At 40.2% G+C, this 17,280-nt stretch overlaps 2 protein-coding genes across 5 annotated transcripts in view; one reads left to right on the top strand and one right to left on the bottom strand.

Moving 5' to 3' along the window:
* The first annotated feature begins 38 nt into the window (after nt 1–38).
* UNC50 (unc-50 inner nuclear membrane RNA binding protein) lies at nt 39–10,257 on the top strand. Of its 3 annotated transcripts, none has more exons than XM_082337747.1 (6): nt 39–130; nt 706–989; nt 1,907–2,027; nt 3,919–4,058; nt 4,136–4,237; nt 5,943–10,257. In XM_082337747.1, exons 2-6 carry the CDS (start codon nt 710–712, stop codon nt 5,957–5,959), a joined length of 660 nt encoding a protein of 219 aa, XP_082193873.1. In that variant the 5' UTR covers nt 39–130; nt 706–709; the 3' UTR covers nt 5,960–10,257. The 3 variants fall into 3 exon arrangements, with proteins under 3 accessions (XP_082193873.1, XP_082193871.1, XP_082193872.1); XM_082337745.1 differs by lacking the exon at nt 5,943–10,257 and adding an exon at nt 4,808–5,091; XM_082337746.1 differs by lacking the exon at nt 5,943–10,257 and adding an exon at nt 4,808–5,091 and having other exon boundaries at nt 72–130; nt 709–989.
* The window catches only part of MGAT4A (alpha-1,3-mannosyl-glycoprotein 4-beta-N-acetylglucosaminyltransferase A), an 85,492-nt gene continuing 73,233 nt past the window's right edge, over nt 5,022–17,280 (bottom strand). For both annotated transcript variants that reach the window (XM_082337743.1, XM_082337744.1), the window contains exons 13-16: nt 14,434–14,512; nt 12,130–12,196; nt 10,985–11,097; nt 5,022–10,812 (exon numbers count right to left, since the gene is read on the bottom strand). In XM_082337743.1, the coding sequence (XP_082193869.1) occupies nt 10,786–10,812; nt 10,985–11,097; nt 12,130–12,196; nt 14,434–14,512 (286 nt within the window). In that variant the 3' untranslated portion in view covers nt 5,022–10,785. The remainder of the gene's footprint in view (nt 10,813–10,984; nt 11,098–12,129; nt 12,197–14,433; nt 14,513–17,280) is intronic.

The following is a 17,280-nucleotide window of genomic DNA, read 5'->3' as shown; positions in this document are numbered from 1 at the left end:
GAAGGAAGGGGCGGGGCGGCTCCGGGAAGGGAGCGGGAGCGCCTGCGCGGCGGACGTTGCCGGAAGGCTGCGGCGCTGGGCGAGGCGGGGGTCGCGCCGCGGGCCGGGCCGGGCCGGGCCGGGGCGGCAGGTGAGGCCTCGCCCCCTCACCGCACGCTGGGGCGCGACCGCTGGGAGGAAGGGGGTTTGGCGCTTCCCGCCCCGCCGCTGTGGTACCGGTCCCGCTGAGCGGGTGGCGGCTGTTTGCAGGGCGGGAGCGGGTGCGGGGGTCGCTTCGGACGGTGCCGGGCTGGCGCGGGCTGAACGGCGGGCGGGGAGGCCAGTAAGCTCCCCCCTCCCTGCCCCTACCCGTCGGCCGCTAACGCCTCGCGAATCGCCTTTTGCGACTGCAGGAAGGCGTAGTGCCGGGAGGGAGCCGCCTTCCCGGGCGCCGCCACGCAGCCCCGCGGGGCCGGGGCCGCAGGCGTGGGGCCACCCGACGGGCAGCACTGCAGCAGAGTTGCCTGCTCCAAGCTTCCCACTTGCTGCCTCCCCAGCAGTCAGCAAAGCGGCTGCCGGGCTGTGTCAGGCTCGCCTGTAAACGTCGTAGTTTGTATTTGTGCATAGTTTTTGTAACTTCGGCGTTACAGATGTAGTCGGGTGACTTTATTTTTATTCCCCATGATGTGCAAAAACCAAATGCATCTTTTGAAATTCCTTCCTCAGCAGAATGCTGCCAACCACTTCAGTTAATTCTCGGAGCCAGGGCAACGGTGCGCTGAGCCCCAGGGATGCTGCGAGGCACACAGCTGGAGCGAAACGCTACAAGTACCTGCGGAGGCTCTTCCACTTCCGACAGATGGACTTTGAGTTTGCTCTTTGGCAGATGCTTTACCTGTTTACTTCACCACAGAGGGTTTATAGGAACTTTCACTACAGAAAACAGACAAAGGACCAATGGGCGAGAGACGATCCCGCTTTCTTAGTACTTCTCAGTATCTGGCTCTGCGGTGAGTGCAGGGGAATAGACAGCGTAAAAGAGAGGGAGGGAACGTTTAGGGATGAACATTCGTGGCCCTTCTAATAATACACACGCAAAAAAAGGCCCAATCCGTATGGATTATCTTGTAATGAAAGTAGAATAGAAGAAAATGGTCTAACCTTTTGGAAGTTAAGGTGGGAATTAGAAAACAGATGAGGCATAACTAATACAATGTAGTCTTGAATTAATCTCTCAATTGCAACTGATTTTCTATTGCATTTCAAACTATGTAGTTCCCTGTAACTTTACAGACAGTAATAAAACCCCACACCACACAGTAATGCTTCAGTTAAAAAATGCTGAGCATTTGATTTTTCTGAACATTACACATAAAACACTGTTTTTACAATAAATGCCCTAGTGAAATGCTGTATAGTGCAGAGATAAGCTGTAAACAAAGTGTCTCGTGATTTTTAGACTGAACTGCAAATGCAGTAAGTATTATCCTAGTCATCTTCTCTTCTATAGCACATTGCTGTTAGTAATATCAAAACTGTTAACTCTGAAATAGAAGTATGTATCACCACACATGGTTAACAAGGAGCTTTTATAAAACAAAGAACCTTCTATTGTAGCATTGTGTGAATTTTTAAAAAATAGTTGGGGTGGGAGCAATACAATTTGCTGTTACATTGTTAAGCCCAAGTTATTGTTAAGCCCAAGTGCAGAGGAGCGTTCTCCAATCTAGGAAAGGGATTATATTATGAATAAGTTGCATTACACCTCGTATTTGGTGGGAAAATGAGCTATTGGACTGAAAATGTCGGGGAGAAAATAATAAGGAAACTGGAGATTTCATAACAGTATACTCAAACAAACATATCAGTTTAAGATCTCATGCTTTCTTTTCCATAGCTAACTTTAGGAATCTTTTTCTCCTTTCAGTGTCTACTGTAGGATTTGGATTTGTGCTGGACATGGGTTTTTTTGAAACAATAAAGCTGCTACTTTGGGTTGTCTTCATAGACTGCGTAGGTGTTGGCCTCCTGATTGCAACTCTAATGTGGTAAGTAGCGATGTCTGAAACAGAGCTCAGTGTTGCTGTTGGGACACCGATTGTCCTCTCTGTTTGCAAGACACTTGGTTCTCTGTTTGGGGCAAAATTATGAAGTATGTATTGACTGTAGGTTTTGTGCCTGTTGTGGTAATTGTTCCAAAATGTTGCTTTAAAAAAGAACACATCCTTTTCTTTACTACTTCATGCAGAAGATGAATGTTCAGAAAGTCTGTATTATGTTGAACGTTTCAGCTCATTTTCTTTCTTCTTGAGCTGGTTGGTCTTCAGGAATAATTCCAAATCAAAAATTTGGTGATCAAAACGAATTCTTATTTTGGTTGAACAGCTTAACTAAAGTAAGCCTGAGGATGATTATGCGTAAGCAGGGCAATATACAATTCGCCCATGCTTCTTGCTGAAGATTTTGGCTATTTCCACTACAAGCAATGCCTGTTCTGTTTCATGCATGCTGGCTTTATTGCTTTGGTGGTAGTCGCTGCCAGTTTTAGCCTGTAATGGCCAGAGACTGACAGGAGGGGAGAGGCAGTAGCGAGTCAGCTTATAACCCAGGCCTCAGCACATTCTAGATGTGTCCTGCACCAGCAAGGGAACCACGGACCAAGGGGAAGTCACAGTTTCTGCATTGTGGCAAGGGGAAGACACTAGAGAAAGAATTTGTATTTTACCAAGAACTTTTTCATGGTAGTGGTGGAAAATGAAAACTTACAAAGCAGCAAGGGCACTTAAAAAATGGAGCTGACATCTTAAATTGATGCCGATCGGAAAAGGGGTAGATTCCTTTCAAACAGTGACCTCAGGAATTCCCACTTGTAATGGCAAAATTCAGGAAGAGGTACATACAGGAACTGTAGCTGACAGATGAAAGATCGGTCTGACCTACTCTCCTGTCTGGGACAGCCACCCATAAAATGCTTGGGGAAGAGCATATAGTAGTGCTTCCCCCCGCCCCGTCCTCCCCCAGTTTGTGACTTGGGATGCAGTCTGCTGAACCAGAAAGACTTCAGCATCTGCTGGTTTCCCTCGGTCCTTTAGTCAGCTTCCTACAGGCCTAAATACCAGTCACCTGGCTCCCCTTTGGCTCAAGTCCCTTCTTCCAGTGCAGGCTCACCTTTTTTTCAAAAGCTTCCCCCATTCCTAATGAGTCCAAACGCCTTCTTGCCTCGCTTCACCTTGCACCCAGGCTCTGCCTTCCTGACCCTGCCCTTGGCACAGAGTAGGTCAGAGAAGGCTCTGGTCTCTTAACTTCTTATTTCTGAGCATTTATTGACTTCTTGTTCCTCTGCTAAATGGGATGCGTTTTCTGATGTCAGCAGAACTTCAGCTGAAGAAAACAAAGTCTCGAGGCTTGTTCCATAGTCTGTAACACCAGGCAGCGCGCGTTCTGTTAGCCCTTCCTTTCAATAAGAACGCGCTCATCTTAAGAGTGCTAGCCTGCCCTCTTCCTGTCCTTGAAGCGTGCTGTTCCTGTAGAGATGAAATAAACCACCCCTGTGTGAGGTAATGCACATGTGAAGGGATAACCTATGAGCACTTTTCTGAAGTCCTCTCTGGGTGCGTACAAGGGTGGCACACTGCCTGAGAACTTGTAATTGCATTGATAAATTGTAGCACGGATCTGTTTAAAAAAAAAAGAAAGCTCTGGTACTGTATTACCTGCGGTGTATTTCAGCTGCCCATTGAATGCAAGAAATGTAATTACAGTTTTAACAAAAACGATAGTCTGGTCTGCATAATTCTTGCGTATTTTTCTCCCAGATAGCAGAAACTTTGTCAGGGTACGGAGTTAGGATGACATATGACTTACTATCGCACATCAGCATTTTGTCAGTCAGCTTTAGAGAGTCCCGTTAACAGCATTCTCAAATATCTTTTCATGTAGGTTCATTTCTAATAAGTACTTGGTGAAGCAGCAGAACAGAGACTATGATGTGGAGTGGGGATATGCCTTTGATGTTCATCTGAATGCTTTCTATCCGCTCCTAGTCATTTTGCATTTTATCCAGCTGTTTTTCATCAACTGTAAGTAGAATATTTTGTGCTCTTGGCTTCAAAATCATGGTCTTATCACAACAGCTGAGAGCAGTTGTCTCTTTCAGATGTCATCATATCCGATTCTGTCATTGGGTATTTTGTTGGGAATACATTATGGCTGATTGCAATCGGCTATTACATCTACGTGACATTCCTAGGGTACAGCGGTAAGTCATGGCAACTTCTTTTCTATGTGTTTGACTGAAAACAAGAGCATGATTTTAGTCTGTTAATTTGGCCTTAGTCTATTAATTTGTAAAGCAGCAGCTCAGCTGGGTGTTGAAGTAATGCTTTCCTTGTGGTGAAAGTAGTTTGATAGAAGTTTACCAATCCATGTTTCCAGCTGGGTGGACATCTTAACTAAAGAATTTATATTCTTCACCATACCAACTTCCCTTCTTGTATTAGACCTGTAGCACCACAACTTGTTTTTCTCGTTCCTCTGTAAATCCACTTCAAAATGTTTGCATTGGATAAAAATTCTGTAGTGAGCTTAAGACTGTAGTTTTAGGTAAAACGGTTTCCCAGGGCACTACCTCTACCCGTTCACTCCAGTACTCTTTAATCTGTGCTAATGGTAGGACCAGCAGGGCAGAGCTGACAAACCTGCCCTTCTAAGGCGGCTGGCAGAGCCGTGCTGTTTCTTCGTGCTCTCTTCCCCCAAGGCCGCTCTACGTGAAGAGCCTTTTTTGAGAGAGCACTACTGTATACTCGCTTCACTGTTGTTTCTGTTTCAGCACTGCCCTTTTTGAAGAACACGGCTATTCTTTTGTACCCGTTTGCACTTCTCATCATGCTCTATTTGATCTCATTAGCATGTGGATGGAACTTCACCAAGATGCTTTGTTCCTTTTATAAATACAGAGTGAAATAAAACCGGGACTTCACGTACCTAGTGTTTATTTTGGTTTTATCTTAGCTCTCTTGACAGTAAAGAAAAAGTTAAGAACATTTTGTAAATGGTTGTAAATTTCTCTTTATTGTAGATAATTGTAAAAAAGTTTGAAGTGTCCTTTTTTAATTAAAATATTTACAACAGTAAACATGTTAGCAATTTTCTTCAAATACTTTTGCAGTACATTCCTAAAACCAAATTGCTTGTATGTCTCTGTAGCTTAAATTTAACTGCAACAAGTCTATTTAGCATAACTCTTACTGCAGATATTTGGCAGGTACTGGCATAAGCTCTACATTATGAGGGTTTTAAGTGACACCAAAAAGCAGTTTTATTTAAGAGTAATATTGGAATACGTTGCCTTGGGACTGTGTGAAAGTAGGGATCTTAACAGTGTTGCAGTGGTAAAGCAACAACTGTCTCTAGATACAGAACTGTCCCCTCCTTTCATGAAAGAACTTGAGAACAGATTTATTTTAATGACTACTTCAAATATACATGGACAACTCTGGCACACAGAAGAAACAGTGATGAAAGGCACAATTAACATGACCCATATCAGGTTTCCAAATATAGCAGCAAGTTTTAGAACCCAATCTCTAGAAGTCCAGTGGGTGTTAACTACATCCACCATTATGAGTGGCAGGTTGATGAACATGGAAGGAAAGTACAAGTTTCGTTTGGCTACAGGGGTGGGCTCGTGGCAACGCCTACAGCTGTAACGTCCACAAGGCAGGAGTACAGACGGGCTGTCACAAACAGTACCTTCTGGAAAATGAAGACGACAGCTCTCCAAAGCAGAGTGTTCGGTATGAAACGTGAGCACTAGGATTCAGTTTCCAAAACAACGCAGGAGTAAACTGGTTACAGTAAGACTTCATATTTCAATACTAGAATTTGATCTCTAAGGAAAAACTACATTTATCTTAAAATACCAAATATGCTGGCAGTGCATCTTACAGTACTGTGTGTTTCAGCCACTGTTAAGGCTTGAAGAGACTCCCGTTCCCCTCTCAGCAGACGCTGAGCAACGTCCCCTTTTAACAAGGAAAGCACTGAGCCACTGATCCACGGAAGGCAAAGGATTCCGGTCAGGACCTGCTCCCACCCTGGCTAACAGCACGTGCTCCCGTCCTGCAGGCAGCTGCAGCCTGACTGTACAACTTCTCCCTAACAGGATCCTAGCACTGGTGATCACCCGCTTCAGTTCAACACTAAAAACACTTCATGCTTGGTGCCCTGTGGTGCGATACCATTGATATCAATGAAGGGCTCAGGGCCTGTGTACCTTCCCTTTAGAGATACCAGTCTGTCCCCTTGAAAGAAGGCTTCATCGTTCTCAAAATTAAGCTACTTTAAGTTCTAGCTGCTCACTGTTTACAGCAGAAATCAGCAAAACCTTTAAGAGATCACTAAGGTCAGAAAAGTGACGCTCTCAAAGACAAATTCATCAGGTCGGGGGGGGGGGGGGGGGATGTTTTTTACATCAGCAATCAATGCTAGCCTGATACCACCAGTTGTTTAATAGCCTTTCAGCATTATGCTGGTGATTGTAAAGATGACTTAAAAACATAAGGGTTTTTTTCCCTTTCTACTACAGTTAATTGCTTTAGCTTTTTCAGAATACATCCTTCCTAGTAAGAACAAATATAGAACCAATGGTTAATTTATTTCAGGGGAGCAAGGTTTAAAGAGATTTAATTATTTTTTTCTTCCACAAGACAAAAATAATATTTTCCAAGTTGGAAGCAGACTACAAGTTACTACAATACTTCACCTGGAGCAAACATTTCCAACAAAAAACAGAGATTACTGAAATGATAATATACTTGGAAAAAAAATGAAGGAAAAACATTACACAGTTGTTCAATTTTGCCAAAGACTAATCGCACTCCAGCCCATTCAAGGAATCGTGTATCACATGGGCAGAGTACAAATTGCTTTGCTCTAAACTAACTCAAGGTATTTAAAAACTGCTTTTGAAAGAGCTAGGCAAGCAGTGATACGACAGAAGAGTCCAGTCTTTTATTGGTCCACGAATCATATGTTTATCTGTTTGAATTTTTCTAAGCCATCTTTCAGTTAAGAAAAAACAAATATCTATATGAATATTTTTCTATCAAGCAAATAAATGTTTGGGATGCCAGCAAAAGCAGAAAGCCTTATACAGTGCTTTAGAAACACTCTTTAATTCAAAAAATAAAAAGTGCTAATTTGGGATCACATCCTGTTCACATTATTTACAAAGTTTTCAGTAGGACTACCCACTGAATGAGCAGAGCAAGATTATACTGACGGTCTTGGATCTCCTTGGTCCAGGGCGATCCTGATCAGCTCAGAAAAGCCAGTGCTCATATCAGCCGGTCTGTTTGGCATCCAGTATAAGAAGTTAAGAATAATTTGCCCAGATAATGAAGGTTTCTGGTAATGCCTTTGGTTTCATGAAAGTTCTCTTTTCTGAAGCTTTAACAGCATCAGAAGGAGCTAATAGGATCATAGGATAATGCAGTTTATTTTGAAACACTTTCCATTATTTGATTAGTGTAAGATTCAGTGGCCTAGTGGGGATTTTTAAGGCCACAACAAAAATAACTTGCAATTAAATAAATGTAGGAAAAACCTCCCAAAAATCAGGTAATAGGTTTAAGATGCCAAGAGGAACTCTGGTGGTAATACTATAACTTACAGCTGAGACATGTAAAAGAGACAAGCCCCGGAGTACGCCCAGTCATAAAGAGTGCCCGAGCTCATGACTGTTGAGCCAAACAGCTGAAGCAGTCTGGCTTCACCGTAATTCCCGGCAGGAGGCTTGCACCACTTTCACCTGACTTGGGGATTGGAATTTGAAAGGTAGAAAGCCCAAAAGAGCTGTCTGCAGAGATAATTAGATAGATAGAAAATATTTTCTCTGCCTTTTCTATATCTCAGCAAAATTTCCAAGCAAATGTGCAGTACTGTCTGATTACACCAGGTCTGAATTTACCTGAATCTACAAGATGCAATTTGTATGAATGTGGCACATTTATTTAGAGAGCATACAAGCTCAGGAACGTTTAAAGTGTTAAAGCAGCCCAGAGTATTTCCAACCTCTGCTAGTGCAATGTAATAAAAATGCAACGATCTTTAGAAAAAACCCCACGTATTTTAGCAAGCACTAGTTAATTTGTTGTCTTCGATAAATTTCATCTCAAGATTTTTGAAAACTAAATACACTGGTAATACCAGAGCCCTGCAATCAATGTGGTAAGGGTTCTATATGTTTCGATATATTAGCAATGATTCATCTTAACTACTGTGAAACATCAGGAACAGTGATGCTTTGAGAATAAGCACACAGCTTTCTTAATAAGTGGGACCAGTAAACTTTTGAACTCACGGAAGAAGATGAAAGTCACTGTCAGCAAAACTACTTATATTGAGAAACTGCAATATCTAACATATTTCCGCAATCTAAATTGTAATAAATAGCTATAGTTCAAATTACTTGCATCATTCATTCACAGGCACAGCTGAGAAGAAAACCTAAATACTTTCTTAGACCTTTGCTAGCTAACGCGCGCATGGCAATAGTTTGATGGCACGGCATTACACATATAACGAACTGGGCTGCGGCATCACAGTAGGCTCGATTCACACACGATTCTGAGCCTATTCACCCACGTTCTAAATCCAAGAATAAACTCCATTTATGAGGCCAGTGCTTAGCTTATGCCCACAGCCTGTGGGCAAGACGAGCTTTCCAAGTAACATTTTACTTACACCATCTGATGCAATCAGAAAAAAGTAAACAAGGCCTGCCTGGTAGCTTCCTGCTTTTCTTCAACTTACACCAGTCAGTCTAAACAGAAGGTCTTATCTTTGTGTACAAATCTTGTCTTCCCTGTGACCTCAGACAACACAGCTAAACCAAAATGACTATGGTCTGTAGGAGTAGTTAAGCTCTTAAACTTGAATACTGCTGAACTGTCAGAGCTACGACACAATTTTCCAACGAGGCAGAAGAAAAGACAGGTTGACTCTATATCGCAGTGGTGATGGCTTTCAGCTTGCAGTGCTGGAGCTCCTTATAAACATGTCGTGAAAAAGAAGCCAAATCTATTAGTAGAACTTCCATACTGGAGATACGAATTCAAGATCCCCGCTCTAGATCAGGGATCCCGCAACAGGTTTTGCGCATCCGTGCCCTGACCACAAAGATGTTGGGGGATAAAGGAGTTTTTTTTCCACAGGGAAAACAGGGCCAGCTTTCGAGATGTCAGTTCCAGGAGGCTGGTTCACAGCACGGCTGAGAATCCCCAAGCCAGGGTAGATGCCTCCCTCCAGTGTCAAGCAGGCACTTTGTTCCTACTGAAGAGAGGAATTTCTGCCTCTCTTCTTCCTGACCATTTCTGACTGGGTAACTTCAATCTTTCCACGCCTGTGTCCTTACACGTAAGCACCTAAGCAGAAGGACTCTTAAGAGCAGCAGCAGCACTAGTACTGCAACAGTCCTGCTCTGGATTTAACCCAAACCACTTTCTTCTCCTGACTGAGTTCCCAATTCATTTATGATCACTGTTGTTTCCCTTGAAATGAAAAGGCAGGGCACTAACTCGAAGCCAAATTCAGTTCCTATTAAAAATTAGTGCAAGTTACTACACTGATCAATAAAGGAGTCAAACTGAAACCTTGTTCTTGAACAATGGAAGAAAATAAAAATAAACCCTAACTACTCACTGTAATGTATCTAAAATAAGCACTGCAATAACAGGACTTTTTAAAAGGAAACCTCTGTAGATCAAATGTATCTAATTACTATTAATACTTTTGATAAAACTTAACCACTGTCACTCCAAAGCAAAGCTGGAGAATGATTTTTTCCAGTACAGAAAATGAATTTGTCCAGGCTAGGAAATGTCTACAAAGATTTTTAGAAAGAACTGTTTGGAATTGAAAAACTTCGTGTAAAATGCAATGGATTCAATCTAAAATCACTGCAGATTTAGTACATAATATGAAACAAGACATTTCAGCATGCTTTTTATGTGGCTACAAACTGTACATAGTGGAATTTCATAGCCCCAAAGAATAATGCTCTTCAGAACTCCGTTAATGCCGCTGAACATCATTCAGATTCTGTGTACAAAACTACATGATTTAGAAACTTAATCTAGGTTTTTTTAAACATGGCAGTATATTTGAAATATGGTATTAATTTATGTTTGCATCTCTAAAGAAAAATGTAGAAAGATAACTTAAACTAGAGAATTCATAAAAAAAACTGTATCAATTTAAAATTTTACTGCATAAAAATATGTACTTTTCAAATTATTTTAATAAATTAAATACCCCTAACATTTTTAATATATATCCCTGACAGTCTATAAAAGAGGGTTCTTGTTATATAAAATAAATGGAACTCCGAAAGTACCCCCTTCATAAAACATATTTAACAATAATTATATTTTTTTTCTTCTTCAAGGAATGTAACAATATGTACAACTTCTCTATATTACTATACTATCAAAATAGTACAGGTTAAGCATAGCAGGGTTCTGTAACCATAAGGTGGTAAAGTCACATTAAAGTGGAGGACAACTTAGACCTCAGACGAACGTTATCAGTGTGGAGCATCAGTTTCTGGATGGATCAGATAAGAATGGGTAAATACAATCTTCTCATCTACAGTAGATTTCACAAGAGGTAGAGTTCAAGTGAAAATGAAAGAAATTTGGAATAAGGTGCATGCTCAGTATTTTCAATTCGTGACCTGCTAAGGATGTCAGATTTTATAGGAAAAGTTTTCAAGGATTCTTTTTCCTCTAAAGCAGATTTCCATGATCAGTTTGTGATCTTTTTAATATGAATCTGAAACAGAGAATCAGAAAAAAAGAAGTCATGTTTTAGGGTATTACATTTCGCAGTAATAAGAGGTAACTGTTCTCAGCGTTAGCCAAAATTTTGAGCTTCAGCACACTGACAGAATGAAGAAATCTCATATTTGCCGGTTTTATTTTTAAAAGGTTATACCACCTCTCACCTCATTCAGAATTGCCCAAACTGCTGAATTTTGTATCACTGAAAGCCGGAATGATGAAATAGGGTTTAGGCTGGGGTCAACTGTTCCTTCAGCTACACCGTTTTCAAATTTCCCTGCAAAAGCAGCAAAAGTAGATCCTCAATTAACTCCTGTTCAACAAACTAAAGTACAAAATCTGTCTCCAGAAAAATGTATCTGTAGTATCACAATTCACAGGTGAAACCTATTGCTGGTGGCTGTCACTTCCAAAACAAGACGGCCAGTGATTTTTGATACCAGATTCAGCTTAGCAGCAGCAAACAAGATGGGGTGTATCATCAGAGCACACCAGTCTGAACAGGATTATATGTAAGAATAAAAACTGTGGAACTGTAGGGTATGAGCACCTCAAACTCTGGGAAGACTTTGGTACAGACTTCCATTTAATATCATGGAACTAAACACAGAGCCCCGGCTTATGTATTTTCAAGAAGGATTAAGGACAAGGGATATCACTCCTGTTTAATGTATTCCTATTTAAAGGATCTTCAATTATATTAGAATGAATAAGAATCCAATTTAAAAGCCCAGTTAGACTTTACACTTAAAACATATACACAGCAACTGCAATTCATTAAGACAAAAAAAACTTCCTTTTGTTGTAACAGGGATGCCCAAGCTACCTCCAGCAAGCTAAAGACAATCCACGAGTACAATTTCTCTCCCTTGACAACAGGTATCCCGGCACCTTCCCCAGGAGCCGCCTGACTATGGAAATGCCAATCTCATCCCATGACGAGACAGCTGATTGTCTGTAGGGTGGGTTCAAATCCAGGCCAAGCACAACAGCTCACGCAGAGGCACTCATGCGGTCACAGGACAGAAGTGATATTATACAACCTGGAAGTGCCTCTACAATAATCCAGGCGATAGATCCTGGCAGAGAAGTTGGAGGTAGCTGCAGTACAGCTAAGAGTCACACTGGGTTTTGTTTAGTACCTCAGTCTCGGAAAAAGAGACTGATTGGAAACAATATTAAGTAAAGCTTACAAGGTCATGTACCCAAAAATGAATGATCAAAACTCAGTTTTAGGTTTGTTTTGGTTTTAATGAAAATGTCTTAGTTGTTGCAATAGTGATACACATTTCTTTCTGCTCTGACATACCTATCCTGAAGTAACCATCCTCTAAGCGTTTGTCTTTGGTTTCTTTGCTTAATACCAGTTCTTCATTCTAAAACAACAAAGCACAAATGAGATCATTTATGTTGACATATAACTTTGCCAGGGAAAGACAAATGTGTGTGCACTCTTGTGATATATTCGGCATCCATCTTTTCTAAATAATTATGAACCAGCCTAGAATAGTTATTTATAGCCTTAGACAAGCCAATACAAAAAAAGAAAAAACAGCAGTGTTCTAGAACTGAACAGTATTTGGCTTCAAAGTAGAAAAAAGAAGTACTTTAAGTGTCCCACGTAACTTGCATGTTAACTGCCACGTGAACAGAATACATAGCAGGTACTGGCATACACAGCAGAAGAAAAGCAAAGGCAGGATCCTGCTGCCTTTTCCTATGGTTGAACCAGAGATTTCTCTCAGGACAAATGAAACTCACAGCTTACTTTTTGATGTAAGAATTTGGGCGAGATGAAAAGCCTTCAGACCAGCGAGGGAAGCATTGCAATTATCATTGCCTCACTAAAAAGGGATGGGTATCAATAAGTTTCTTTAATAAGCACAGAAAAATGAGATTGTAGACCAGAGCTTCAAAAACAGCTGCAAAATTACAACCAGAATCACATGATCCAACAGTAGAAGACCCACTGTAAGAACTTCCTGGGAATCAATTAAAAATGCTTGACAAAACAGGAGACTAAATCCATCAGCTTTTTTTTTTTTTTTTTTAATTCCTACTTTTAAGGGAGGGTGCTGAAAAAGTAGTGGGTGTTTTTTTTGTTTTGGGTTTTTTTGGGGGGTTGGGGTCTTTTTTGCTTTGGTTTGGTTTGGTTTTGGGTTTTTTTTGTTGGTTGATTGGGTTTTTTCAGTGTGTTGCTCAATTCCCAGACAAATCCAGTCTGGGGGCACTCTGGTTTCTAAGGGTTGTTTTTTGTTTTTCTGTATGCTGCTTAGGGAGAATCAGGGTTGAAGTATCTGAATGGGCTTCCAGCTCTACTGAAGTCTATGGTGGAGAAATCGTTCTCTCAGGACAGCACCTATCATTCTGCAGCTGCTGTCCTCATTTTAGTGACATTTTCTGCTGACACCAATGGCTTAGGAACGGGCCAGATGTAGAACTTCCTGTTTACCTTTCCACAAATTGTGTCAATAGCAATGGAAGCTCGGTAGCATTACTTCCTTAAGGGATGCTCCAGTTTGAGCAACGTTTCACAGCCAAGTGTAGCCAAAAAAGAGATGCTTGATGCACATTTTTTCTCATTATCTTGCGCATTCTTGTGGTATCTTGGGCCCAGATGAACTGAGGGCTGCTGCTGTTTTTGTGGTTGAATATATTTCCAAAGATCTTGAGAAACAAAACTCATAAATCTTATAATATGATATAATATCCCACATATCATGTTGTATGATTAGAATCAAACCAACAAACTTCTTTTTAGGGGTGAGGGTGGTCAGAACTTCCTATTTTTGCTTGCTCCCAGGAAGGCAGACTGCAAGAATGGAGAAGTGAACTCCCTATGATAATTTACTTTTTTTTTAAAAAGGAAAAAAAAAATAAAAAAAGAAAAAGAGATTCAGCATATGGTAATTCAGGCACAGGTTTCAAGATAGCTACACCCAGTGTATGGGAGAAGATAGAAATACTTAGCTATTTTAATACTAAAAAAAATAAACTTGTCTGAAGTAGTAGCTTACTCCTCTGACAGAGTTTTGTTATATAAATGGTTATACTATCTAGTTGAAGAAAAAGAACCCATACCATCTGGTTTCAAGCAAGAATAGATAGTGTAGTGCCCTCCTGAGATAAAACTCAGGCTGATTTATGGGAAAAAAAAAAAATCAGTAATCAGGAGAAAGTAACACATTCAGTTTAAAAGTCCAGATATCTAGTAAGGTTTGAATGTGTGTCAATTCCTGAACCAAGACTTTTTTACTAAGTCAAAAAGCAGATTGACTTAGCTTTCCCATTTTCCAAAATACACAGGAGAGGGAAGATTGGTTATTTTTTTGTTTTAAATAGTAGCAGTGAATTGGAAGAAAATGAGCTTGTTCACCGCCAAATTACCAGCAGCACTTGTAGCAGACTACACCCTGAATGAACATCTGAATAGTTACAATAGTTTTCTGTTAATAGATCCAATTAAAAAAGTATGAGAGCATCAGAGCATCAAGCTCCTACAGTTAAAAAAAGAAGCATTCATGTCTCTCTCATCCTGTTAAAAAAGTCAATAAAATTAGGAGGTTTTGCTTTTATCCTATAATGGAGAAGGCACAAATCAATAAATTCATACCTGAAAAGGCAAAACTTCCACAGTTGTGTTTAGAAGTATGTCTCCTGGATGCTCTGGATTGCCACTGTGAAACAAGTACCTATAAATGAAAAGGGAAAAATAAAACAGTCTACATACATCAGTCAGAATTAGCAGCTAAGTTACCACCTTACATGTTAATAGTCACATTACAGATGTTACAATGATAAACAGAACATTTATACTGGACCTACAGCAGCTGGGGATAAGAAATGAAAGATGCTTTCACATACTACCGTAATTGAAAGGGCTAAAGTTTTGCATTTTTTGAAGAGCAGTTGGGCAATATTTGGTTTAGAAAGGTACTTTCCGTAATCTGATCTTGACAGATTGCATTACACAAAGTGACCAAAACTGTAGTCCTTGTTGCCTGGCGTGCAGTGGTATCACCTCCAGAAGCAGGAGCCCTGTCTTCCCGCAGCCTCTCCCCATCGCTCCCCACCACACGCCACCCCCTCCTTGTGCCCACAGGATGAACTCTGCAGATCCATTCTGAACCCGTTCTGGAATTTATCCAAGTCAACATTTTGCCAAGCCAGTTTTCCCCAAGACCAGCTCTCCACTCTGGTTCATTGCAAAGTCTCATTAATGACTGTGCCAGGAATTCCCAGCCCATATCCACACCCTTAATGTTATCTGAATTCAAACTTCTATTCCAAAGACAGATTTTTTTTTTTTTTTTAAACAAAAGCATGTTTTTGAAATGTATACACACCCAGAAAACGACGTGGGTTTTCTTATACCTGTAAAGTCTCCATTACCCTCATTCAGTCGTGCATTTAATGAAATTTCTTTTTTTTTTTTTTTTTTTTTAATGGGACAGAGTAAATATGTTTAAAACTGTATCACAACCATCCCTATAAATATCAAGCAGTGAAGTGTGCAAGTGTTCAAATTCTAGCTGCCCACTATCAAACAGCTTTTGCAGTACCACGCACGTGTAGATAATGTTACAGAAGAGACAGTTTAATTCCCCTTTATATATAACACATATTCTTTTGAATACATATTATGTAAACAAGTAACAATATTTTTTACCACTAGGTGGTATCAATGCTTGAGAAATTGTTCATTTCTTACCATTTTTTCTAGTGGACTACCGAGTTTATTCAGATTACTGTCAAAAACTACCTAGATATTACACCTACTCAGATGCCACTTTTAATAAGCCTATTTTACTATTAATATGTTTAAATGAATATGTAAAATCTATCAACACATTTCAAACCTTTCTTCAATTGGAACTTAGAGAAATTAACAGTAAGCACCATATTCGACATTAAATACATCACCAGCCAGGGACAAAATTAGTTCAGAAATTATCACTTGATTAAAATTACAAACATTAGCTCAATTTGCAATTTATTAAGACATGAGTGGAGATGTAAATTCCAGTTTGTCTTTATCCAATATGTCTGAAGCCAGGTAAGTACTTGCCATTAATCCATACTCCATAGCTACAAGACAAGTAGAAGAAAACAGAGCTCTCTGACCCTGACTTAGAAATGTCTATGATCCCAAAATGATAGAATTATTTTTAAAAAAATACAAAAACACACACACATATAACGTTTCTTTTATCAAGGTTCAGAAAAGGAGTAAAACCACACACTCTGATATAAAAAGCTACATTGATTTCTGTCGCACTGGTTTCAGCAGAACTGCACAGATTGAACGGCAAAACAAAACTGGACTCAGTAAGCTTCAGCTTTGTATGTGCTTCAAGAAAAATAATTTCCCCACGTAGTTTAATGGAAAGGTTAGTCAAGTCTAAAGTACACAAGCTACCTACAAGTACCATCCACAGCTCTTCCAAGAAAAATCTTGTGACTTTTTCTAAACATTAGTAACATCCAAAAAACCCCAAAGACTTAATTATCCTTTCTAGGAAGATGCCGTTATTACATGTCTCAATAATAAGCAAAACCAAACTCTTGGCAAAGCTGACCAGAAGAGGACTAAAAGTATATTCTGCTATCTTCTGACCTAGCAGATCTGACTTGCCATCCTTTAGTCTGTCACATATCCTAATCATTACTGGAAATTTTTCTCTTGAAAACACTGAAAATTCTAAGGAGACTTATTTTAAAAATGCAAGTAATCAAACACTCACATCTAAGGTGTTGCCATCAAACGCTCCAACCAAACCACAGACACAGTGCTTTTCCTCAGTGTTTCCTAGTTCACAAATCTTATTTCTGAGAAGACACACCTAAAAAGCCACAAAGAAACTTCTGGTGATCTGTGATCACTGTGCTCTCAATGAACGATAATGGGTTTGGGATGTTTGGGTGGGAGGTTTGGGGGGGGGCAGGCAGAGGGGAGATGGTGGTGGTGGGTTGTTTTTTTGTTTGTTTGCGGGTTCGTTGGGGGGGGGGGGGGTATTTATTTATTTGGGGTTTGTTTGTTTGTTTTCAGAAACAACCCTGCGACCACACAACCACAGCCAACCATTTCTCCAACTGTGCTATCAACTTTTGAAACTGAAGTGCAGTTTCCCACCCCCGCCAGCAGTTATCACTGCATTAGGGCAAGGCACTCAAAAGTTGGCACAATGCCAACACAATTTACAGAAGTAATTAATAAAATCTCATTTCCAGATTTCCATGTAACCAAACCTGCTTTTTTAGTATGTTTTGTATAACTATCTGTCTACCCATATGCACATACATATATAACATATGCATATGTCACATCTTATTTAAAATTATGTTTAGAAAGGAAGGGATATTTTTATATCTGATCCTTGCTTGAACACTTGACAGATAACACCTACTTAGACAGAAAAAGTTACACAGATTAAAAACAGAAGTATGAATATACATACAC

This window comes from Platalea leucorodia (genome assembly GCF_965183815.1).
Source record: "Platalea leucorodia genome assembly, chromosome: 2".
Lineage (NCBI taxonomy): Eukaryota > Metazoa > Chordata > Aves > Pelecaniformes > Threskiornithidae > Platalea > Platalea leucorodia.
Note: the sequence above shows the minus strand (reverse complement) of the source record. Positions and strands in the feature narration are given on the sequence as shown.